This window comes from Phasianus colchicus, chromosome 19, assembly GCF_987193195.1.
Source record: "Phasianus colchicus chromosome 19, bPhaCol1.hap1.1, whole genome shotgun sequence".
Taxonomy (NCBI): Eukaryota; Metazoa; Chordata; class Aves; order Galliformes; family Phasianidae; genus Phasianus; species Phasianus colchicus.
In genome coordinates this window covers 3,938,472-3,964,556 of record NC_143454.1, presented here as the reverse complement: position 1 = coordinate 3,964,556, position 26,085 = coordinate 3,938,472, and the positions used below count along the sequence as shown (strand labels likewise).

At 47.2% G+C, this 26,085-nt stretch overlaps 1 protein-coding gene across 4 annotated transcripts in view; it reads right to left on the bottom strand.

Moving 5' to 3' along the window:
• PNPLA7 (patatin like domain 7, lysophospholipase) overlaps positions 1-26,085 on the bottom strand; it is a 116,685-nt gene that overhangs the window by 9,530 nt on the left and 81,070 nt on the right. For all 4 annotated transcript variants that reach the window (XM_031601535.2, XM_031601531.2, XM_031601532.2 and 1 more), the window contains 7 exons: positions 22,375-22,531; positions 14,766-14,882; positions 10,604-10,673; positions 8,608-8,724; positions 5,428-5,576; positions 3,924-4,076; positions 1,121-1,231 (listed from right to left, as the gene is read on the bottom strand). In XM_031601535.2, coding sequence (XP_031457395.2) covers positions 1,121-1,231; positions 3,924-4,076; positions 5,428-5,576; positions 8,608-8,724; positions 10,604-10,673; positions 14,766-14,882; positions 22,375-22,531 — 874 coding nt within the window. The remainder of the gene's footprint in view (positions 1-1,120; positions 1,232-3,923; positions 4,077-5,427; positions 5,577-8,607; positions 8,725-10,603; positions 10,674-14,765; positions 14,883-22,374; positions 22,532-26,085) is intronic.

The following is a 26,085-nucleotide window of genomic DNA, read 5'->3' as shown; positions in this document are numbered from 1 at the left end:
TCAAAGGAAGCGAAGATAATAAGCCAATATATTATAATATAGTTCCCAAGTCCTCAAAAAACTGGTAACAGTTTCTTGAAAACTGAAAATTCAGGCAGCCCACAGTTACTGCACCAGCTCTAGAGGCAGAATTCAATCCTGGAATTACAAACCCAAGAGCAATGCCTGAAATCAACACCAGTGATCCCAATTCACATCCTCTGCATCCAGCACTGAACAGCTGGTGGGAAGGCTGCTGCCTCAGCAGGGCAGTTTCCAGTAGCAAGAACAATACCCAGGCACAACCTGAAGTTTGCTAACAAGAAGTGTTACACAAGAAGTGTCACAAAAAAGTGATTCTTAAGAGGTTACTTGTGCCTAGTCATCATGACTCTGAGATGTGCATCCATGCAATGGGTACAACGTGGCCATGCACAGACCATCCTTCTGCCCCAGCCCCTGCTGGGGCACAGTCACCCCTTCCACTGCAACACCCAGGGCAGGAAGCAACTCCTCCCGCAGCGTTTGGTGCCTGCAGGCTGCCAACCCACACCAGAAGGGGGAAGAGGAGGTGGACATATCCACGTACAGAGCTGTGTGTCACAGAAGGTGCTGGTTATGGGGTGAGCATCCTGCCTTCCTTCCAGCATTTTGTGTTGTGGATACTTCTGGGTTACAAAGAAAGCATCAGTGATTTGCTAGAACAAGACAGCAAGAGAAGAGCTGACCTACAGAGGGCTACATCTGTTCTTGGAACCTCAGAGACAGTGCTGTGCTTAGTGAGGACAGGGGTGGTTGTCTGCATGAGAAAACAGGGATGGAGACTGCTGTTTAGATGTATTCCTTTGTAAATGCACCTTCAAAACCACTGGGACTCAGGTGGAGCACACTCTGGTCACACTTAGAGCTGATGGTGCAAGAAGTGCAGGACCTCATTCTCCACACTATGGCTCCAGGAAAGAAGATTCTGAAAAACTGATCACATCTCTTCCTGCCTGAAATACTTTTTAACTCATATGTGCACACTCACTCAACAAAAAAAAACAACACTTGAGGCAATCATTCTCCTTCATCTCCCTGATCAGTTTCTGGTGGCATCAAGTAGCTCTTGCAGAGCAGTGCAATTAAACGGAACACTCACATCAGAAGTTTTGGTTTTGTAAGTCTCTTGTCTGTCTCGTAGCATCTTGTCGAGGACGTCGCTCCTGGACCAGACACCAAATACAGTTTTCCCATGCTGATATCCCACTTCCTGGGAAAAAAGAAGAATCAAGAGGTGAAAAAAGGCGAAAAAAAAAGTTGTAGGCAACAACAAAAAAAACCAAACCCACAAATATGATGTCACATCCACATAACTGCTGGAAATCCACAGGTCTGCCCTAAAGGCTGCATCCAATTTTTGGTGCTTTCCAGCCTTTATCTGTGAAGACTACTCAGCCCAACAATCAGTGGGCTCAATTAAGCAAAGTGCTATTTTAATTCTAGAAGCCAATGGACCATTGATTTCCCCACACAGGATGGAATGATGTGCCACCTGACAGCAATTTTTCACAGCAGCAACATCAAGCATCTCAGCACATATATGCATACATCCCTCAAGCACAGCACTCCGCCAACACTTACTTTGTGCTTTTTCACCTCTTGGATCAAGTCTAGCAAAGAAAAGTCCCTGTGGGGTACCTGGTGCCAAGCACTCCTTGGTGAGCTACGCCAGACAGCACCAAGCATACAAGAGCTGGCTTGTGGAGCAGCTACAATGCCACGTGCACAACAGCAAAGCCACACACTCCATGTTGCACTACTTTAAAGGTCTGAAGGAGCTGGCACTTGGGACAGTAACATGGCATTGTCACTAGCAAGAAAACAATTGGAAAAACAAGCCAATTACTCCAAGTTTTACTCTTCTTCTTCTTTTTTTTGTTTTTTTTTCCCAATCAAACAATAGAAACTGTGTTTAAGAATGAACTTGAAAGGACAGAGCAACAGGTGTTGGGAGCCCTGGATTCTATTTCCAGCTCTGGCAGCACTGTGCCATGCAGTGCTGGAAGCAGCCCTGGCCCAGCTGCTATTGTTTCCCATCTGTTTTTTGAACAGGATTCAAAGCAGGGCAAGAACTTGGGCGGAATTTACCTTCGACCAATTGTGGCTTCTCAGCCAAGGCTGGATGCGACTGCCCAGGAGAAGGGCCTGACAGATCTATGGCAGCCAAGTGTCCCAAAGACCCTGAGCTTTGGGAAGTGATGTGCAGCCTGATTGCTACAGGCAGATACAGAACAGGGATTTTGCTCCTAAAGAAGAAGGGATTTTTGTTCCTTTGAACAAGCTGAATTGCAGCCACGTGTTGCTCGTTTCTATTTTCTGTAAAACCCAGGAACACAGCTGAAATTAAAATCAACAAAACCACCAACCCACTGCTTCACAGCCTGCAGCAATAAGGGAATGCCCAGGATGCTCTGAAAGGTCAGCACAGCTTAAATCTCCCCCAGAGCCAAAGCTTTCTTTGCTGCAGTGCACGAAACAAAACCCAGGAGGTGCTGTCCTCCCCACACCTGCAGCACCGTGTGCCAAGAACTCGCTCACAGAAACTGACACCTCTGACAAACTGCACTTTCCTCAAGCTTTTATTCCACTGAAAAAGAATTGCCTGGTGTCTTCAACTCCCCGTAACGCCGTCAAATTAGACAGAGAGCGAACAAGGGTTTGGCAGCTTACTGTTACTGTGGTGATGCATCACACCTGTCTGCCTGTCAGGGTTTTTGAGGGGCCAGGAGCATCCATTGAGAGAAGAGCACAGTGGAATCAGGGAAGTCTTATGTCCCCCACTGGCAGACCAAGCTCTCACCCCAGAGCTGGGACATCAAACAGCCTTGGGAAAATGGTGATACTGGAGAATCAGCCCATGGCTTTCAATAGCTGCTCTTTGGTCCTAAGGACACTCTTAAATGCAAATCTGCGGGGCTTAATTGCATTACCCATTTTACTTAGTATTTATAAGGCAGTATTAGGGAACAATGCTGGGAAAGCAACCTGCAGCTTAATGAGCATTGTGGTTTCTCAGCACATCCATGAAACAGATCTACTTAAACAAAAATGGGTGTCTTGTCTTTTTCTTTTTCCCCAGACTAGAAGAGCAAAGCTACGCAGAAACACCTGAACGTGGAAAATACTTGCACAGCTGAAGCAAAGAAAGGAGAAAGACAGTAAAATAACTTTCTTGACAAGAGATAATGAGCTGAAATTGCTATCATTCCCTCAAATCAGGCAAAAATGTTTTGGTTTGCAATGCTGGATTCTGTCACTAAGACACTTCAATTGCACATCTGGAGTTGGTTCTTCCAGAGCTGATCTCCAGTTTGTAAACAAACAGAACTAAATCCCAAAGACGTGTAACCTGGTAGTGCCCCATCCACTGCGTCCTTCCACTGACATTGGTGCCGCTCTCCCGACACGCTATCAGGTGTAGAGGAAAGATGGATGATATGTTTTATTAATAGAAGCGTTGAAATGTGAGCCAAGTCGGATATTTCAGTATGTTGCCCTCCATTTCAATGATTCACAGCTTCCCCGCAGACTTCTTCAAATCTTTCATGTGACAACGAGCTCCGTAATCAAGGAAGAGAAATGACACTATTTGACAAACCACAACTGCCCAGCGCAGCTCAGACACCAAGGAGGTTTTACCAAGCAGCTGAGTAAGAACCGTCATAGGATGGTGAGGGAACCGATCCACTTACAGCTTATTATATAATCACAATTACTAACTCAATTTCTGCTGGTAATCCAATCTCACAGTCATGATATCATTCCACGGTATTATTTAGTGTCAATTACTCACTCGGTGCCAACTGAATTCTCTTACTCTCACGCTGCTTAGGTACTAATTAGCCGTAGACTCCTGCAGGATGTCAGGGCTGGGGGAGCTGCCTTCACCAAGGAGCACTTACACAGATTTCATCAAACTTCCCGAAATCCAGCGTGCCGTAGCGGTCGATGGGGGGCCGGATGTACTCGCAGTAGTCGCTGCTCTTCACCATCTCCAGCTGCCGCACGCAGCACACGTACGCGAGCCGTGTTTGGATCTCTGCCAGGTTTGGCACCTGCCAACCAGGACGGACAGACGGACAGACAGACAGACACACACACACACAGCAGCGTGATTAATTCGGAAATTTCAGAGCTCCTTCTGTATTCGCCAAGTTATCTATCAGACTTGGTCCGAAAGCACGCAGAAGTGCTTCAAACATCAGCCCCTCTGCTGCCCAAGCAGTTGGAAGGGGTGCCCACGGCCAAGAGCAGAAAGAGGACTGCCTTCTGCAATGCAAGATTGAATAGAATCTTCCATTTCCAGACAGGGGTGGTAACTTCAGAAAGATGTGAGAGGGGCACAGTGGTCCTTCACAGCAGACCTCTATGAACCAGGGCAGAGATTTCACAGAACCACAGACTCGCTGAGCTTGACAGACCTCTCAATACTGCCAGGTCCAACCCCCTGCTCAGGCAGGGGCAGCTGAGCAGGACCACATCAGCTGGGTTTTGGTGCAGCTGCACAAGTGGAGACTTCTCCACAGCCCCTCTGGACAACCCGCTCCAGTGTTCCACAGATTTAAGGAAAGGAGACTCGTAACATTTCACTGGGCACTACTAAGGGGAGCCAAGGTCTTTTATTTCAGCAGCCAACACTCCCACTGGAAGCAGCATGGTCAGCTCTGCAGAGACAAAGCAGGGCACTCAGCTGCACTGCCTCCAGAAGGGAAGCCAGGCTGCTTCTCAGGGAGATGGGAGGGAAGAGAGTAATTAGAGGAAAAGCTTGAGATTACAGAGCAGCACTCACAGTTTGTAATATTTTCCCTGACTTTGGGAAGCAAGTATTTTAATTCCAATTGCCACAAGGCAACATGTTAACTGCAGTTAGGAGAAGAAAAAAAAAACAACATTCCCTTGGGGGAGCACTGCAAAGCCAGATAATTTAGGAAATGCAGGATATACAACAGAGCTGGCCTGACTGCATGCAGCTAGAAAAAAAATCATACTCTGCAGCCCAGTGTGTATATATGAAAGTAGTTGTAATGTTAATTAGTGCCTACTGCTAAAAACCTCCTTAGTCAGCAGCTCAGAGATGTTAGGATACAAACACTGAACTGGACAAAGTTATTACTTTGTCAGTAAAGCCTGTGAATTCTGAGTTTATCAAAACTAACCACTATCAGGAAAGGCCTCTGTGCTCTCACAAATCCACCACCTCTGCAGCCCACACTCCCCTGCCCAGTTGGAGCTCTACCCCTCTTCTGTGACGGCCCATTTTCCTCAGTGTCACAGCACTGCCTGTCCTGCTTCATCCACAAGCACGTGCTCAAATTCAAGAAACGATCTGATCTGTTCCTGAATAATCAAGAACAAGCTTCCTGCTCTGCAATAAAACTAGGTGATATTGCAGTGCAGTTGTGGTACCTTGACTTTCTCAGCCAGTGGATTCCACCTCTTCCAGAGCAGCCACCAGCCAGACAAGCAGTCGCCATAGTTGGTGAGGTTGGTCTCATCCCGGCTCCCCACATCGATGGCTATCACCACCTTCGCACCCATGGACCTCGCCACATCAGCTAGTGGGGAAAAAAGGTCACCTCAGTACACTTCCAACAGCGATGTCAACTCCAGTGCTGCACAGACACAGCTTATGTACGTGCTGCTCAAGACGACAGAACCTGACATCGTGCACACCGGGAGCATCTCTTTGAGCAGCACCAGATGTGAATGTCTGCAGCACACCTGTCACAACACCATTTCCACAGCTACTCTGCTACCCCACCTGCTCCATTCCGACTGTGAGATCCCAGCGTGCAGCACACAGCCCCCACTTAACTGCAGGGTGAGGCCACACTGCTGAACTCCTGGTGAACCCCATCAATGGGGGAAGCTTTCCCCAGGGGGGCAGGCTGACCCGACTCACTCTGGCACCATTCTGGCACCAGAACCCGTGTGAAGGCATCAGCAAACCTGCAAGCAGGGAGAAGAGAAGCACAGCACAAACAGCTGGTCTGGTGCAACTGGGGGCAACATGAAAGTGTTCCATGAAACAAAGAGCTGGGGGACCTGGAGGGAGAACAAGTGGTGATGGCCACAAAGAGGAGTCAGCAGTGCAGAGGTGCAACCCTGCAGAGAGAAGACAATGAAGAAAAGGAGCGGCAAAGGAAGCAGACAGCAAGGAGAGGCTGGGAGGATTTCAGTCTGCAAAAAGCTTTGGATCTGGGAGGAAGATTCATATTTGAAGTGGGAGAGAAATGAGGCAACACCTCCCACTTCAAGGTCGGTAGAAAGAGAACTAGCTGCAGCCTTTGGATATGGGCGAGAATTTAGGAAAGTGCCAAAGGAGGGGAGAGAAGGACACACACCTCACAGAATGCATTTATATTTCCTCCACGCCCCCAGAGTCCAAGATAGTTGCAATTTCGAGAATAGTTATGCGTAGGAAAACCACAGCTTTGAAGAGCCAATTTATATGCTTAATTTAGATACGTATTTAAATCAGATCTGTTCTGTAACTTGGATTTATATTACTGGGTTGGTTCAGTCTATTGTATCTTTTCCTCTTTGTGTCACTTGCATATACACTTTGTGCACTTTCCAATAAGTACAGGTGGAAACAGCATCTCAATTTGCAATTCATGCTTTTGCTTACACAGTCACACGCAGCAAAGTCAATGGAAAATTGTGGGGGTCTACTCTGTGTTATTTCTATTTCTGTTTTCTTAAGCAAACACTGCCCCGATCAGAAAATATAGTTTGGGTTTGTCTTGAACACCTAAAAGACTTAGGATGCTCAGATGCAGTCTCTAACTTGGATCTCCTCTGATCTGTACACAAAATGCAACACCACCACACATCTCTCCTGTCGCGGTCACCTTCATGACTCACATACCTTCCAGTGCTTCCTGACCACGACAGCAGCCCTGCCATAAAGCACATCCCAAATGAGCACAAGTGAATTCACACAACTTGGTCCATTTTGGGTTCCGCTCTGGCTCCACATCAGCCTTCCTACACCCCAATTCTACCTCTACCCCATGCCAGCAGCTACCCATCCTCAGGGCACTCACTCCCCTGAACTGAAAGGCAGAGATGGGGAGCAGAATAATGCAGTTGTATGAGCTTCAATAAGCAGATGCTGAGTGCTGCACTTTGGTCACAACAGCCCCATGCAGCACTAAAGGTCTGGGGCAGAGTGGCTGGCAAGCTGCACGGAGGAAAAGGCTCTGTGGTGTGAGCTGCCAGCCAGCAGCAGATGAGCCAGCAGTGTGCCCAGGTGGCCAAGAAGGCCCACGGCATCCTGCCTGGTGTCAGCAGCAGTGCAGCCAGCAGGAGCAGGAGGGGATCGTCCCTCTGTGCGGCACTGGTGGGGCCGCAGCTCAGTGCTGAGCTCAGTGCTGGGCCCTCACTGCAGTGCAGGCATGGAGGCCCTGCAGCGTGTCCAGAGATGGGCATGGAGCTGGGAGGGGTCTGCAGCACAAGTGTGATGGGGAGCGGCTGAGGGAGCTGGGATGGGTCAGTGTGGGGAAGGGGAGCTCAGGGGAGAGCTCAGTGCTCTCTAAGCTCCTGAAAGGAGGTTGTGGTGAGGTGGGGTCAGCGTCTGCTCCCAGGTAATTGGACGAGAGATGATGGCCTCATGTTGTGCCAGGGGAGGCTCAGGTTGGGTGTTAGGAAACATTTCTTTCCTGAAAGAGCAGTCAGGCACTGGCACAACTGCCCAGGAGTGGTGGAGTCACTGTCCCTGGAAGCGTTCATGAAAAAGATGGATGTGGCACTGAGGGACATGGGACAGTAGGCATGGTGGGGATGGACTGAAGGCTGGACTTGATGATCTTAGAGGTCTTTTCCAACCTTGATGATTCCACCTAACCAAGACCAGCAAAACCTCTCAGGCTCTGGGCGCACAGCTCAGCCACCACCCCCATCCCCTCTGGCAGGGAGGACAAAGCTGACACCTGGCACAGGAGCCCCACGCTGCCCCCTCTCCACAGCTCAAACATCCCGCCAGCTCCTCCAGGACACACACTGGCATTTGATTTAACAAAGCCACTGAAAAACTCTTTCAATTCTATGGCTACATTACAGTTAAAACTCACAGCTGGACAATAAAGAAAAAATAATGTTACTTGGCTGCTTTCAATACCAACAACCATTTACTTCCAACAGTCCTCCAGCGAGTGCTCTGATGCAGCATGGTCTGCTAATACAGTCACCAGGCTGAATAATGAACAATTAACACTCTTGCTTTCTCAGAATCATTTGCTATTCATGTGATACTTTTTGAAAAGAAACAAGGACTACGTGCTTGCAGTGAATTTCTGCTCTGTCCTTGCAGTGAGCACTATAATAAATTCAAAATGAGCTTGGAATTATGTTTTTGGAATACGAGTATCAGGAAATAGCCCATAATAAGGAACAGCCTTAATAAAGCCACAGTAACACAAACACCTAGGAAAGTGAACAGTGACTGCTGGTAACCACCATGAGATTAAAGGTGGCTGCAATGTTGATCCTTGCTGCCTTTTTTGGAAAGCAATCACGAGGAAACAGTCCTGCAGACTGTGATGTGTTCTCAGCAGCCTCCCCACACCCCATGTGGGCACTTACCAGGAAGGTTGTTGACATAACCTCCATCCATCAGGAGGTGCCCATCCTTCGGGTCGCAGAGTGGGGGCATGTACCCAGAGAGAGACATGCTGGCACGGATGTACCTCCACAGAGAGCCTGCAGGAGAGAAACGGAGCAGCAACAGCATTCAAGTGCTGCCAGAGCTGGGGCAGGCGTTGGCACTCACTAAAAGCATCAGGAGATGGAGGGGCTCCTGAGAATACTATTAGGATGTGATTAAAGCAGTTTATTATTTTCTATACCGTAATACTGGCTAGGAAAAAAAAAATAAATCAAAAAGGCCATTTGGACCCACAGTCAGGCAAAAGCCTTAGGAAACAGGGTTTTAAGGACATGTCTCGTATTCATGCCCTGTAAGGAGATGTCAGCATATGCCTGATTGCAGGGATCATCTTTAGTGCTTTGCTGAGCTTACACTGATAAGGGAAGGAAAGGGCTTCTCCTGGGGAGAAAGGAATAGGAAGAATAAGTAGATTGAAGTGCAGCTAAAGCCATTATGTTCCACAAAGATACGCAGAAAACAGGCTTTCAGCAGCAGCTGAACATAAAAAATACGGACTGCAGAAGCCCAGGAATTCTGCTTCCCCTGCTCTGCAAGAAGCAAACATCTCCACTTCACCACCACGTATTGGCAGCAGGTACAGATCTTATCTTTGCTGAGCACATTTCTGTTAACAGTGCTGTAAAGAAGAAAGTTGACATCTTTTAAGCTGTTATAAACAAAGCTTAATCAAGTAGAAATTGATTGGCTCTGTTTCCTGTAAGACATTCTGCGTTAAGGCTCTTATTTACTGATTTCTCTTTGTAACATTTGCAACAGCTGAATTTGGATGATGCTGCATTTCCAAGGATGCTTGAGTCGTGTCTGAGAACCGAAGCTTTAAAATATCAAAAATAAACAAGAACTGCAGTGTTGGCTCACTTCTCAGTAATTAACTACTCAGTGTTTCAAACAAACAACTCTTCCCAGCAAACCAGCAATTGACTTTTTGCTTTTTTAAAATATATAATGGTTCTTGCTCTAATTATAACCTAAGCACTCCTACTGCTTAGCACAGGTCAATACTGTCAGCCTTGTGTCTTATCAGCAGCAGCTTTAGGTGAGTTGGAATTTCATTGGCCTAACCTGCTGTGGAACTGGAAAATAACCTCTATGAAAGGTAAACCCCCTCCTGTGTGCTTGGCCCCCTTGGGTTAGCCCCTCTTAGCCCCCCTCGGTTGTCCTGAGCTGCCAATGCCCCAGGGTTCAGTGTGGTTTCATGGCTCTGTTGCCCACATCTGGGTTGCAGGAACAGCCAGCACAAAAGATAGAACATCACAGACATGGCAGCAGAGACCTCTCCTCTACCCACAGAAATATCTGGGGCACCTGGAAGGCTTGAAGCATCTTCACTGATGCCTGATTCACTGCACCATTACCCTAAATAGCCAGACAAAAGCTAAAGCAAATATCCCACAGGGCTGCCACCATACCCCGACAGCAGTGTAGACAGCTCAGATCTTTCTCCTCTGGTTAGTCACTGTAAACTGAATTAATTTTCCACCAGAGAAATAAAGAGGACTGGACACAAATGACAGCCTAACCCAGCTTCTGCTTCAGGCACTGGAGGTTTCTTTATTGGGAATACGTCTTCATTTATGTAGAATTTGAATCTTAAATTGCTTTGGTTGCATTCATTCTGATTTATTGTTAATACACCTGCACTTTGCAGAATGTTTTAAGGACACAGAACGGCACCAGTGGACCCATTTGCTCTCTAAACAGTGAATTCAGCATCTCAGTTAATTTCTTCCCCACAGCTCTGTTCCTTGTTATGTGTACAACCACAGTTTGGTGCTCAGCAAATAACAGAGGAGGGAGAAACAAAAGGAAAGAAAAACGTAAAGGGGCAGAGAGTTGCAGGGGCAAGGGGTGATGCTGAAGTGCCACATCATTCCCACACACAGCAGCAGGAGCAGCTGCCTGCACACTTACCGTCAGTGTGGACCCTCATTGCTGAGGCAGTGATGTCAGTTGTGATCGTGAAGTAAGGAATCCACAGATCCTGCAACACAGGAGAGCTCAATGTCACTGAATCTGTAACCTTGAACATAAACGAAAACCAGTGCCTAACACAGAAACCAAAGCGACAGCATCTGTATCCTGACTGAGCTGTAGACACAAATGTCTGAGAAACCCCATCAGTGCTGTGCTTAAGGTCATCAGTTTGTTTCTTACTCAAATACTTCATGCAGAACCAAAGCAGAAAAAAACATTTTTTTGTTTCCTTCTGGACCAGGTATTTTTCGCTATCTTCCACACTTCACTTCCTGAAATCCCAGAACCCAAGAGACCAAAAGAGGTTGAGGACACGAGACTGGGTCCTCTGAGCAATCTTCTTCCAGTCTACGTGGCTTGCAAGTTTTTCTCTTGCTTCACCACCATGCAGTACATTTCAGCAGGGGATGCAGAGCAGTGCTGCTGAGATCCAGAGCTGCCTGGAGTCCAAGACAGCACAAGGCTTTGCAGCATTACCTATAGGAACATCCTGCAAGGCTGATCTTCGAGGTGACCTCAGAAGTTTCTTGAGATATTGCAGGGTAAAATAGCAGCAAAGTGTGGTACGTAACCTACCTAATAAACAGGATAACACATGAGAAGAATGGCCTAGCCAAGTCCTTCACACGTTTATTAAACACAGGCAAGACAAAAATCAACAAGCTCTGTTCCTTGGGGGTGAGCTCTCGTTGGTTTCTATGCTTGTACTCATATCTCATTGCTGGGAAACCTGAATGGAAGGGCAGCTTCCTGCTCTCAGAGCACAGCACTGAGCCTCCTCTGGCACAGCTTTGATGGAACCAAAGCCAAGCAAGGGTTTGGACTGCAGCTATCAGCACAAGCTGAGTAGTGCTCCCTCTTTGGTATTTGTGGTGCAAGTTTCGGTGCTGTACCATAGGAAAGGCTCAACTGTCAAGCAGTTCTGTTGTGTTTGGTTTTCTTCCTTCTCCTGGTGAGTTCACTCTCTCAAGTGGCTCTGCAAAGATGCTGGACTGGGCAGGACTAGCAGATGTGCTCAAGTATTACAATCTATCTGCTATAAATGCCATGGGAGGGAGGATGCATAAAGTGTGACTACAAGAGCACTGGGGGACCTCTCTGTGCTGAAGATATTCTGATGATCACAGATCTCAGAGCACTCACCACACTTTAAGCAGAAATACAGGAACAGGGAAAGAAGCCTATGTTATGCCTTTCATAATCATGCAAATGCATGCATGAAAGAGACTAAACCAAGACCTATCATGCAGTCATAATGTTGGCATTCCTTAGCTTCATTTGTTTAGGAGAAGGAACACTATCCAATTCTGAAACAAGACTTAAGAAAAACTTGCTTTCCTGGTGCCTCAGACCTGAGCCTCCAGCTGAGATGGTCTGCAAGAACATTCTGTGTGTCTGGCATGAGGGACAAAAGCCCCAGAGCTGGGTATTCTGCTGGACCAGCACAAAACCACAGCATGGCTGAGGCTGGAGGCACCTCTGGGTCCACCTGGACCCACTTATCCCAGCACAGATACCCAGAGATGGGGCCCAGACCACATCCAGAAGCTTTGGAAGGTGTCCAAGGAGAAAACCCCACCAGAGCTCTGCTGTACATGCTTCAATTTGGCACCCTCAACTCTTCCCAGAGGAACACTGCAGCTAGGAGCTGAAGAGCTAAGGCTCTGAATTGAGGCTAGAGAGCTTGTTGCTCTTCAAGTGAAGCTTCTGGGTCCCTCTGTGGAAGGATGATTCCTATCCCACCACCAGCACCTTGCAGTCTGCCTAGATGCCAGGCTTCTGTTTTAATGGCAGATGAGAAGCATCTCCTGCAGATATCAGACAGCACTCTTACCAGAGCAAAGACTGCCTCCCTCCAACAGGGGTGGGCAGTTCCAGAGTAACAGTAGCTGTGTATTTTGGAAATATCTTTCATGGGCCCTGTCCTGGCTTTCTGTCTGTGCTTTCCGGACACAACAGCCTGGTTTCTTCTTCCAGAGCCTTTGGCTGACATCTCCAGTGGCAACCACGGGGGCTGCTTAACCAGGGCTCCACAGACAGCTCTGCTGGGATCCTGAGACATCTATGTGACAAGAGTTGAGAGAGAGCAAGTGCTGGAGAAAATGGAAACCTCCCTTTCAGTGACAGAAATAACAGTTCTACGTAAGTGGTTACACGCCCTGGCTGTGATGTGGAGCAGAGATGAGGGCATGCAGGAGAAATGCAGGATGCACCTCAGTGCAGGATAAGTAAAAAGGAACATCTGCTCCACTTCTAAATTTTAAGCTCTTACAAGGAGAGAAGGGTCAGCACCCAACATATCCCTATGGGCAGCAACTTCTCAGGTTCTGCTGTGTCCAACAAGAATATAGCTGGGATGGAGCAAAGCACCGAACAGAACCAAGGTTGTCAGGGCTGTAATCAACTCTTGCTAACATTTATCTCTGGTTGGAAATCACCCAAAACACTCCAACTATTGAAAAAGTACAGAAATTTGGTGTCTGGGACACCTTAAAATAATACTTAAGAACACATTTCTTCAATGCTTAATGCTTTTTAATTTAGCTTTTGTCATTTTATAAGTTACCCTTTACATTTAGGCAGCTTTCAGCTTCTGTTTTTCCACTGATGTGCCTGGCTAACCAGCACTGACAGTATGAATTGCAATTAGAGGTGAATGCCTCCTTCCTTGCAGAGGCACACATTTCCCCCTGTCTATCAGCTGGAAGATATCCATGGTCACAGCCTGAAGGGTTTGCCCTGCAGCACTGCACTCAGAGGTGATGCTCTGTATGCTGGATTCCAGAGCTGGATTTCTCTTGGACAAACTTCCCTTCCTGCGACCACAAGGTTAGGACAGATCATGGAATTACAGCTGTAATACATAAAAATCATAAGGTAGGGAAGAAACTGCTGCACCTCAAAGGCAAGTACAATAAATTGACTGCAACGATGGTAGTAAACCAGGGGGAGCAAGAGCCAGCCAACATCAGGAGGCATTCCTCCATTCTGCCATTCACTTCTCCTCAGAGCTCCATGGCTCACACTGCAGCACACCCTGCCATAGTTCACACCAGGTTAACTGGGAGAAGGCAGAGCTCAGCACCACCATGAAGATCTCAATGCTTTGCAGCTCCTCCGCTGCATCAAATCAAACAGAAAGAGCTGCTGTAGTCACCCGACACTCTGGTTTTCCTATCAGGCACTGCTGAAACCAAATATAGAAGCTGGAGTGCTCCAGGAAGGGACACACACGACTGGAGAGCTAACAGGATGGCTGCTGCCATCCAAATAACAAAACAAAAATAATTCAGGTCTCGGGTCTTATCACTAAAACCTGCACAGCACAACACTATTTTAAGCCACATGTGATGATTAATCATTTACTTTCATCCTTGCACTTAAGCAGGGAATGTTTCAGATTATGCAGCAAATTGTCAGTGTATTTTAAATATATTTATGAATCTTTTATCATAAGGATTCCAAACACAGGAATAATGTGGTTAAGACTATAATGAGGTAGGATTGCAAGGTACCCAAACCTCCTGTGAGCCCAGTGATGGAGAAAGACAACCACTGATAACTGACTTCACAAGCTGCAGCTGGAGGGAAGGAGGACTCTGCACTGTCAGCTCAGGCAGAGCACACAGCACCTGGTGGTTACAGCACTGTGTGTGCAACAGGGAAAGCCTGGACATTATCTCAGCTTTCAATAAGCTGTTCATAAGCACGCAGTCTTCAAAAACCAATGGAGCATGAAGCCATTGCTGTCCTGTTAACAACATTCTTTTGTAAGGTGCTGTAAGGGTCTCTTAGAGTCACATTCTGGAACACAATGATAAAACCATCTCATCAATTTGACTCCAGTAAACTTTTGCTCTCAGCCAAACGGGTCCCTCTGTCAAACAGGAGTAGTGAAACTATTCCTCTTGTATATTCCTAATTTCACCAAGATGAATGAACATCCACCATAACAGTGTGACATGACATTTCCTAGTTGCAGTGTGTTTTCCAGCATCCCACAGCCCTGTACCTAAAACTAAAATGGAAGACAGACATTTCTTACAGCAGAATGCAGTGCAGCCACATACATGTGTGCACAGTGCAGTGAGCAACCTACCTCAATCTGTTTGTCCTTGAAGATGCTGCTGATGCTCTTGTTAAAAGTTGCTCCAGAAAACATTGAGGTTATTGGATACGTCAAGTCTACAATAGTCCTAAACACTGAATTCATAACCTAAAAAGAAAAAAAAAACATTTCAAGTAATTCATACTATTCACATGCAAGTTGAGAGAGGTCACATTTCAGACTCTACAGCAAACATGTGGGAAGCATTGCTGCTGCTGTGCAAAAGTCATCAAGGGGACAGAAAAACAACTACAAATCCACGACCAATAAATCCACGTACAGCATCAGAAAGGCACACCAAAAAGCACCAAGCTCTGCACTGGTTTGCAGTAAGGCTATGGAGGACTGTGCATTTGTGTCCCTTCTACCACGAAATCCAAACTAGATTCCAAAGCCATGGGCCCAGGCATTAACAAATGCACACCAATGGTACAACTTATTTTAATAATAGAAATAAATTATTAATTATCTCCCTTTTGAGTTGAAGCTACAGCGTGTTTAGGATTTACCCTAATGAACACACAGTTTGCCTGCATGGAAAGGAAGCCCATCAGTAATAGAGGTCTGATACAGATCCCATTGGGCTTCCTCAAGCACTGCACACACCACTGTATCACAGCAGTGGGCAGGCACTGGCAATCGTGTCTCTTCCAACACACATGCTGTAATTCAGCTCTCATGGTTTCCTCTTCCTCTTCTTCCCCTCCTTTCCATTTCAGATGTGGCACAACCATGCACTAACCTACAGATGAAATGATGAAAAGGATTTCAATGTAATTGATAACCCAACCAGCATCATGGGCACATCAGTCCTGTAACCATGCTATGGGACTCAGTGTCTGATAAACCCCAACGAAATGCTGTGCCTGAATACATGACACCATATTCAGTTAACACACCACTGAAGACAAAAACAAACCACAAGGAATCCACCAGCTGGATATGGCTCTGGGCAGCCTGGTCTGCTGGTTGGCAACCCTGCACACAGTAGAGGGTTGGAACTGGATGAGCATTGTGGTCCTTTGCAACCCAGGCCATTCTATGATTCTATGAGTTCACTCTTTTATAAACAAAGAAGGCTTCACTAGAAAAAATAAACATTTATATTAGATGAAATATTTTATCCTCCAAGTTGCTCTGCAGTTTAACAAACAGACTGGCAGACAATAGGGCAGCATACACAGCTGGACCCCCACAGCATGAAGAAGCCTCTAAAAACCTGCATCTATTTAAAGCTCTGCAATCAACATCTGGCGTTTCCTTTACTCTAGCAGTGATGTGAAGGATTAGCCTACATTGCTGAGCCCAGCTGCTTTTAAGCATATATTATCTATCTACCCAGAGAAAACACAGCCATGCAAAATAAAGGGGAAAAAAGAGTCTGGAAAAGCAAGTACACAAAGGGAAAATGTGAGAGAAGCAGAGATCCTCAGCACAGGGCCCAGGAGCAATCTGTTAGCATTGCTCACACAGGGGGGATGACAGTGTGCCACCAAACTGCACGTCCCACCCCAGCGTAAGGGTCACGTGCAATTGGTTTTGTACTTAAAATGGGATTTGGTCTCTGGTGGTGCTGAGAGCGATGAGTTCCAGGAAAGAAGAATTTGCAAAAATTCCATTATTTAATACCAAAGAAGGGATCTCCAAACGGTGCACCACACATCAGGCTACCCTTGTTGCAAATGACCTATTTATTGCAGAGTCTCATTGTTTTACCTGCAATTAAGGCTTGCAGTAATTTTGTACATGAACAAAAGCTTTCTAATTAACGACTATTTCTTAATATCCTCATAAATGAGAGACGCCCTTCCAGCAGCTGCTGCTGCCATCCACCTCCCTCTGCTACCTGAGAACAGCTGCCCCCATTGCACAAACCATCCTCCAGGTGAACACAGCCCTTTGGAAAGGCTCCCAGTGGGAGCAACTTTTAAAAGCTCCCCCATGGGTAAGGAATTTCAGCAAGGGAGGAGCAGGGAAAGAGTGGAACAACAAGAGGAAACATAGGTGAGAATGGGCAAAAAGAACTGAACTGTGACCTCTGCCTATTTTGCTTTTTGGTGCAGGATGGTTACAAACTGGTGTCAATACCAGGATAACCCCAGTCCAGCAAGGGTATGGGAAAAATTTGTTGCAAGAAATACAATTAAAAGCAGGAGTAGAAAAATCATCATAGAATCACAGAATGGCCTGGGTTAAAAAGGGGCACACTGCTGATCCAGTTCCAACCCCCTGCTGTGTGCAGGTCACCAACCAGCAGCCCAGGCTGCCCAGAGCCACATCCAGCCTGGCCTCGAATGCCTGCAGGGATGGGGCATCCACAGCCTCCTTGGGCAACCTGTTCCAGTGTAAAAACATTTTAAACTACAACAGCAGGAATCCAGAATTTCACATAGTGCCTTTTCAGGGTTGGGCTGCACACTGTCAGTGAAAAAGCAATGGAATGCATGAAGAAAAATAAGTTAAGAGAGAAAGTAGCATTACTCACACAAACAGTGCGAGAGATTCATCCCAAGGGCAGAAAGAGATAAAGAGGAAGTTCAGATTTAAAGGTGAACTATTAAAAAATTTAAAGAGATAATAAATCCAAATGAACACTTGGACCATTCTGAAGCCATAGCCAGCTGGGAGGGCAGCAAAGGAGACAGGAGGAAAGGGAATTTGTTCCAGGTGAGATGTTCTGATGCTGTGACACTCCTGTGCCACCCGCACAACCATGAGCTGGCAAACAGCTGCAGGTGGCTGCAGGATGGGTTAACAATACCTTGCAAAGCAGAGGTTGGGCCTGGATTCTGTGTGCAATCTATGATCTGAATTTCCCAAATGATGATGCTTCGTTTGGGCTTCATTTCAGCACCCCAGATAATACAATGCAAATGGTAAAGATGAGCTGTCACAGCTATAGATACGTGGAAAATAGATTCTTCCTGTTCCTCTTGCTACAACAAATCTAAGATTTAACAACAACAACACAACTTATATTTCTGCTTTTTGTCAGTAGTCTGGAGCATAGAATTCTACCTGAAAGGCAGAGGAAATGATGGTCTGCTGAGAAAGGGAAAAGCAATCTGTCCTGATTTAGATTTTGCAAGCAGACAAACCCAGTGAGTAAAACCTTCACCACCAGTCGATAACATTTAAGATGCTGTTAAAAAGCAACAAACCCCCGTGGGGCTCAGGCTCTCCTCCAGCCCCTCCTGCACACAGCCAGTGCACATCCTCCAACTTTTCAGCCCCGTTTAAAAGACAAAATGTGCTCATTTATTCACATAAAATATATAACTAAGTTCTTATTTCGTCAGGGTTCTCTGTGCACATGAGGTTGCTTTAGCCTGTGGTACATTTTGCTGTGATGAATCAGGGCTAAGCCTCAGTAACCAACACTCCCTTCACCTTCTTTTGACCCCCTCTGGCCAGGAGGTATCCTTCCCAAAATATTCTGCCTGCTCTTCACGCCAATTGAGCTCAGCAGTGTTTGCCTGCTCATCTAATGCTCTGCCTTTGTTTGCTTGGACCCATCCTTGTAGCTGCTGTTGTGCACAGGAAGACCTGGCACACAAAGTAAATCAGGGTAGCATGCAGAGGAATTCACAAAAGTAAAATAAAAACCACAGAACGTTTGGGTTGGAGGGGCCTTCACAGCCCCCAGCCCCAGCCTGGTGCCTCTGAATGGAATCCCTTCCTTCTACCACGTCATCTGCACACTGCTGAGGATGCCTCTGATCCCACTGTCTGTGCCACTGATAAACATGCTGCAGAGCACCAGCCCAAAGGTGGACCCCTGTGGGACACTGCTGCACCCCCTCCTCATGCTTCCTCCTGACTCCCAGCAGCAGGCCCACACCAAATGCCCCCCATGTGGGCACTGCATCCATCCCCTCCCAGCCATGCATATTGCCTTTAACCTGGCCTGCATCCCCCTCCTTCCCCAGCTGCTGGAGGAACAGCTCCAGGGCTGGGCTGGCCACAAAGCAGCGTGGCAAAAGGTTAAAAAAAAAAAAAAAGTGATTAAATTTGGCCAGATCAGCTCATTGTACAGCTGCAACCTCAGGAAGCCCAGCTTACATGAATGTGAGCTGTTGTGCAAGCGTGGCCTCAGCCCACAGGCAGCAAATGGCTGCAGGATCCTACCCAGCAATTCTTAACACTGTTCTCATTACTGGAAGCTTTTAACTGAAGATTCCTATAATCCTTTTCCTTTCCACAACAGACTATTCCATTCTTTGTGAAATATGTATACCTTGAAATATCCTCCTGTAAAAAAAAAATAAAAAATAAATCCCCAGCACTCTGTTAACATGAAAGCTTTGTTTGCATGTTTGTTTAGTTTTAGTCCTGCTGCTTAAACACAGGGACAGAAGGAAAACGAAGGCATTATACAGCAACCAACCTGACTGCTGCTTCTCAGAGCTCTCTGTGACACCCCAAATAAAGTCGTTTCTTTGCTGCTTCATTAGGTGCAGAAAACACGACTGGTTAAAAAATTCCCTTCTCCCAGCCCCAAAGTGCTGTACTACAGATCTGCCCATTTCTAAAAATACCAGGGAAGAGAAATGACTGCAGGACAAATACCAGCATTTGTTTTGATGGTGTAAAAAAAGAAAAAAGCCAACTGAGAGTTATCTAATCCATCACAATGGAGACATCTCAAATCCCCCCTGGGCTGCAGCCTCTCTGCCGTGAGGTTTGACACACACAGAGCCCAGCAATAACCACCAGCAAAAAGCTCCCTGCACAGCACAGAAGCAGCACTGGTGCAGCATGCAGTGCTGGGGTCCCTCCTCAAAGCCCCCCTGCACAGCAGCACTGCTGCCTGGGATGCTGCTCTGGAGGAACAGAGCTGGGACTGCAGCACTGGGAGTGCTGATCTGCTCAGCTGCCACTTAGAGAAGTAGCCCCTTTTATGCCTGCTCATTTCTGGATCTTCTGTGTGCTCTGCAGATCTGCCCCGCTCCTGTAGGGTGCTGGGGACAGGAGCTGCTCTCCTCACTAACCTACAGCTGCTGCATCACAATGCAATCGAGAATAATTCCCCCTCTGCTCTGCTCTTGTGAGGCCCCATCTGAGTACTGCGTCCAGCTCTGCAGCCCCCAGTACAAGAAAGACAGGGAGCTGTTGGAGAGGGTGCAGAGGAGCCACAAAGATCATCAGAGGGCTGCAGCACCTCCCCTATGAAGACAGGCTGAGGGAGCTGGGCTTGTTCAGCCTGGAGAAAAGAAGGCTGTGGGGTGACCTCATTGCAGCCTTCAGTACCTAAAGGGAGCCCACAAACAGGAGGGGAATCAACTCTTTGAAAGGGCAGATAACAGCAGGACAAGGGGAAATGGTTTGAAGCTGAGGGAGGGAAGATTGAGGTTGGATGTCAGGGGGAAATTCTTTACTATGAGAGTGGTGAGGTGCTGGAACAGCTGCCCAGAGAGGCTGTGGATGCCCCGTCCATCCCTGGAGGTGTTCAAGGCCAGGTTGGATGGGGCCCTGGGCAGCCTGGGCTGGTCTGAAATGTGGAGGTTGGTGGCCCTGCATGTGGCAGGGGGTTGGAGCTTCGTGATCCTTGAGGTCCCTTCCAGCCCTGGCCATTCTGTGATTCTGTGAATAACTGACAAAAGCCACTGGTAAAAAATAAAAGTAGATATATATATATAAAATCCCTCAAACTACTTTGTAAATGAGCTGTGATCCGAGCTTGGGGAGGGGGGCTGCACTGCTTTGTAGCACACAAACACTGTGCTGGCCGGAGCTCAGAGCAGGCTGCCAGCAGGGAGAAGGCTTCCAGCAGAGCAGGCTGTTCTGTTCTCAAACCCTTCTGTAATTCCTTGCTTAAACACAGACCTGACAGCACAATCATACAAACCTGAAGGAAATCCATTCTTGATTAATAATGAGAAATACTTGCTCTAACAGAGGACATTAACCTTAATGCAGGTTTTAAGGGACAAACACCTGAATGGCTGGAACGCACTGCTGGGCCAAAGCCTGTCCTTCCTTTTGGAAACCTTCTTTCAGCTTTGCAATTCGTGTTCACAAGTCCATCAATAGCAGAAATTTCTTCATTTTACCTTTAACCATTTCTGGTAAAAGCAAACGTGATGGCAGCTGAGGCCAGGGAGTGCAGGAGCTGCAATAATGGAAGTGCCACAGAAGCCCATCGCTGAGGTACCCACACAGCAGCACTGCCAGCTCTGCCTCTCCACACACAGAACAGACGTGGCACGTCAGGCAAGCAGATCATCCCCTGGACAAGTGCATGGAGGAAAATTCCACCACTCCGACCTGACCATTAAACATAAGAGCAGCTGAGAGAAGGCAGTGAGCCACAGACTGCTAGAGGCAGGGAGAGTCACTGCAGGGCGATCTCACTGCTGCTCTGATGCTCAGGAAATAAAGACCACAAGGTTAAATGTTCTGAAGCGATTCAGTACCACTGGTTTTAATATCCTTAATCTCAAGCCTCCTCTGCATTGTGCAGCCTTCTGATTGCAGCAAACTGCTCTGTATCACAGCTGATGTTTCAGGCACTTCCCAGCACAGGCAGTACAGCACAAGAGCTGCGCTCCCCCAATGACAGAGGTGAACTGCCCAGCTCCCACAGCCACCCTCCCACTGGCACTGCAAAAATGTGCACAGCTCCCAGTGTGTATTTCAGTGCCACAGAGCAGCTAGCTTGCAAGATACGTGGTGTCTTACATGTCTTACAGCTACACAGCAATTCTGCTTCACTCCATAGCTTAGAAGGCACCTAGGAGAGGCAAACAGCACTGATGCACAAGCAATGCCTCCTTTTTCACCCTAAAACTCAGGATTCATTCAGACCCAGAGCTCAATGTGATTTAAGAATTGCCTTTCAAAAAGGAAGCCAACATTAAAATGTGATTTTCATATAAATAATGCACAATACTACAGTATATACTATACTACTATAACAAGCAAACTTCAGAAACAACGTTAGATGTTCACCACTCATCAATTTCAACCAGTGCAACCTGGTGCTAGTATTCTTTTCCCCCCAGCATCCCACAATAAATTCACTCACAAACGTCACTGTTTCAAACAACCTCCCAAACCTTCATCTAACTACAAATATATGGCTTTGTCTGTAATAAGTATTAATGTCAAGCAGTTCCCCTGCAGCAGAGCATCACCACTCCAGAACTCTAAGGCTACAACGTGAATCACACATTTTGCATTTAGTGAAGAGAAGGATTACCTCTGTCAATCAGTTCCACTGAAAAATGACAGCATGTGAGAACGAAAGAGAGAAAATTATACAAAAGAAAAAACATTTGTTGGAAGTTGGAAACGGATTCCAGCACATCAAATAAAGACACAACAGAAATCAGTGCATGCTAACACACTTGAACTTCTGCATGTGTAGCGTAGCTGGGAGGCTGCACAGAGCAAAACCAAGTATGTGGATGCTGCTCTCCTCAAGGAACTCCTGGGGCTGCAGCACAACAGGGAGCAACCTTTGGACTTCACTCTCTCCCTGCCAAGCCTTGGGGCACGCAGGCGCAGATGGCTGCACCGCCTCGGATGGCTGCTGCCTACCAATGCTTGTGTTTAAGCTCTCATCTGAGAAGGGAAATGCAACATTTGGAATTCTCACCATGGCCCACTGCCTGGCTTTGATCCTCATCTGATTGTAGCTGCGTTCTTCTGCGTACAGAGCACTCATGAAGGCACCGATGGATGTTCCTCCAATCATATCCACAGGGATGCCAGCTTCAATCAGCGCCCTGATAACCCCAACCTGGGAGCAGCCCCTGTGCCGAGAACAAAGAGAGACACTATCAGACAAACAGCCACTGAGAAACCATGAACGCATAAATGCTGCCTTCTAAAGGAACTTGAATGTACGCCAGCTAAACAAGAGCCAAATACAGAAAAAGCGGAATGACAGCAGAAGGCTCCCAAAAAGTCTCCCTGATTTCAGTGTGAAGGACAGCGACACGGGAACAACAGCCAGGAGGTAAACCATGGGGGGAAGAGTCAGCATGGCTTCAAGGGAGAGCATCCAACATCTACCAGGGTTGTTCTGGAGCACTCAAGGATGGATGCATTCCAGAGACCTTTGGGAAAGAAGAATCACTGGAAGAATCAACCTCAGCCAGACTGTGATGATGGGATGGCTCAGCACATGGACGAATCATGAATTTGAAGATGGAAAGCAGAGCAAACGGAGACAAGCTGTTATCAGAAAGAAGCAATTTCATTCAGCACACAGACAAGGGGCAGATGAGGAGGCAGTGTTTGAGGATGATACCAACTCCATTGGGACAGTAAATCTAAAATCCTCCTTGATGTCAACAGAGGCAGACGGATCTTAGAGCAACGATGGAGTCTGGTGATAAAACAGATGAACTTCGATAGGATAAGAAGTAAAAATAGCAAAGCATCTCTGAGCACGGAGACACGGGGCTACCTGGTAAGGTCACTGCATGGAAAGGCTGGCGTTAAGGGAAGGATTTACACACAGACACATAACACAAACTGGGGAACCCGCTGTGCCCACATGCCAAAGGAGTCAAATCACAAATGGATTTAAATGTAGACTGCACGAATTGGAGTTATGGGGCTGTCAGCAACTAAGCACAGAAAGTCTCGGTGCTGTGTGCAGGTAATGCCAACACATCGGCTCACTCAGCTCACCTGCATGGACTCTTTGCAGCCTCAGCCACACAGCTGTACAAACTTCCTTTCCCCACCTTCATCCCGTTTTTCCGCTCCCCCGCAGCTCGCTCTATTTCCATCCTTTTTCCCTTTGCTGTTTACATCCCATAAATACTTGCTAACAGCTGCCAAGTCCACTGTAGGTGTCATTTGGCCAAGCTATGCCGAACACGTTCTTTCCATCTAAAATAAATCCCCTTCAGCTGCTGAAAAGCTTTGAGGCAAGTTCTCAGTTGTACCGGTGTAAATGACTTCAGTGACAGATCTGCACTGGTGTAAAGCAGGAGCTGAGAGTAACTCATCTTGTTTTCCTCTCTGAATTCTCCTGCTGCTTTCTATTGTTTCTTCTCATAGGTTGGAAGGGACCTCAGCTCCAACCCCTGCCGTGGGCTGGCTGCCCCCCATCAGTTCAGGCTGCCCAGGATCCCACCCAACCTGGCCTCGAATGCCTCCAGGGATGGAGGATACTCTGACACTGACACTATGCTGAGAGCAGTCCTTATGCCACCAGACCTGCTTTCTGGAGAGTGCCTGCATCGCACGGATTCATTTCCTCACATTCATTACTATAAAGCATTTCCTGCTCAGTGCGTGATTTTCAGCTGGCCAGGACTAGCTTCACCCTGGATTGCCCCCCTTGAACCTTTCCCAAAATAGGATCTCCTCATCTACACATTCATGCATTCAGAAAATGAGGAGTTTGATGTGATCACACTGGTTTGGTTTTATTTCACTGTATGATGCCCTTGAATGAATCACGAAAGATTACTGCTGCTTATATTGGCAAACCATCACCTCCCTGCCTTGTATGAGCAAAGTCCCTGGGGATATTTTCACCTCCCAGCCAAGTGTGCAACAGCTCCTCATCTCCAAAATATGGACTGGTTTCAATGCACTGACCAATAAGACAGAACTGAAAGCATTGAAAGGGATCTCCTATTGACTTGTTCTGCTTATTGGCTTTGGGTTTATTTAGCTTGGAGAAGGCTCCAGGGAGACCTCACTGCAGCCTTTCAGTACATGAAGGTAGCTTACAGGCAGGAGGAGGAGCAATTTTTTTTTTACACAGTCTGATAGTGATAGGACAAAGGGGAATGGCTTTAAGCTAACAGAGGGGAGATTTAGGTTAGATGTTAGGAAGAAATTTTTTACTCAGAGGGCCGTGAGGCAGTGGAATGGGCTGCCCAGAGCTGTGGTGCTCCATCTCTGGAAGCACTTGAGGTCAGGCTGGATGGGATCCTGGGCAGCCCGACCTGGTGGTTGGAAACCCTGCCATAAGCCTTAGGCAGGGCAGTTGGAACTGGATGATCCTTGAAGGTCCCTCCAACCAAAGCCATTCTATGACTCTATGACTGCTTACACAAGGTTGCAAAGCTGACTCCTCCAGCTCCAAAATCCTGAACAGCTTCAAGATGAAACATGCTTGTGTAAACTCAGACACTTCAGAAAAGCGAGCGTGTTTGAACCCACATTTCTCTACGTACCTCCAGCCTGCTGAAAGATGACTTCCTAAATGTTTCTCCCCCTCTTTGCACTTTTAGGCCATCACTTCAACACCATCACCACCATTACAAACAACTCTGCACCAACCTGTCACAGTTGGAGCCTTTCTTGTCCTCTTCTCCCCAGCTTACAACACCCACAAACACAGGCACACTGCCATAGGAAGCAGCATTCCTGGGCAGGAGCCATGCCAGGCTGCACACAGCCCTCTTAGTGACATCCCACCACTGCCTCACACAGCCACAGTAACTGGAGAAGGAAGGAAATTCAGGAGCTACATCCCTGCTCACAGCCTGGCTACTGGGGCAGAAGAAACAAGGACTGCGTGCTTCTTGTAATACCAGGCACGATTTCACAGGGGATTTGTCTTGTTTCAGGGCGACATGTGAAGATGCAAGTGTTTGGCACACGCAGTACAAAGGAAGGTTGCTCGTGGTGATGCTGTATGGATGCAGCAATGCCAGAGCACTAGAAAGAATGGAGAAAAGGGCTGGGAAATCTCTGGCACAGCCACTCTGCTGCCACTGCCATTACTGCCCTGCAACCTCACCTGAGCAAGGCAAATTAGGGACTGCTCTCTGCATTCACTCTCCTCTTTTGCCACTTACTGAACTACTAGCCAAACTCATCCTAAATGTCCTTAAGAAACCTCCAAAAGGTGTCCCATACTTCCTAAATTCTAAGCACCCTTTCTTCTTTTGTGTTAATAACTACAAATAAATGATCACTGAGCAAGGAGAGAATTGGGGGGCTGAAGACGTGCTCTGTTGAACAAGGCAGCACTCAGAGCACAGTCCTTCTGGCAGGAGCTCTTGCAGCAAAATCCCTGCTCCTGAAACAAGCCTCTGCTTTCATCTCCCGGGGAGATGCTGCTGGAATGCAACTCTGCTGCACGGAGGCCCGAGCTCAACTGATAAAAGAAAAATTCTTTCGAGAGCAGTGATGTGTCTGCTCTGTGTCTGCTGCCAGAGCTCCCATTAGATACAACCCACTGACAAAGGCAGCAAATGCAGCAGGACACTTCAGAGCACGCTGTCTGTACGAATACAAGCTGTTCTCCACACTCAGGTCAGCGGTCTGAATACGATCAGTACTTAACAGAGATGCTGCACCAATATTCTTCCTCACCAACAACTCGTAACGC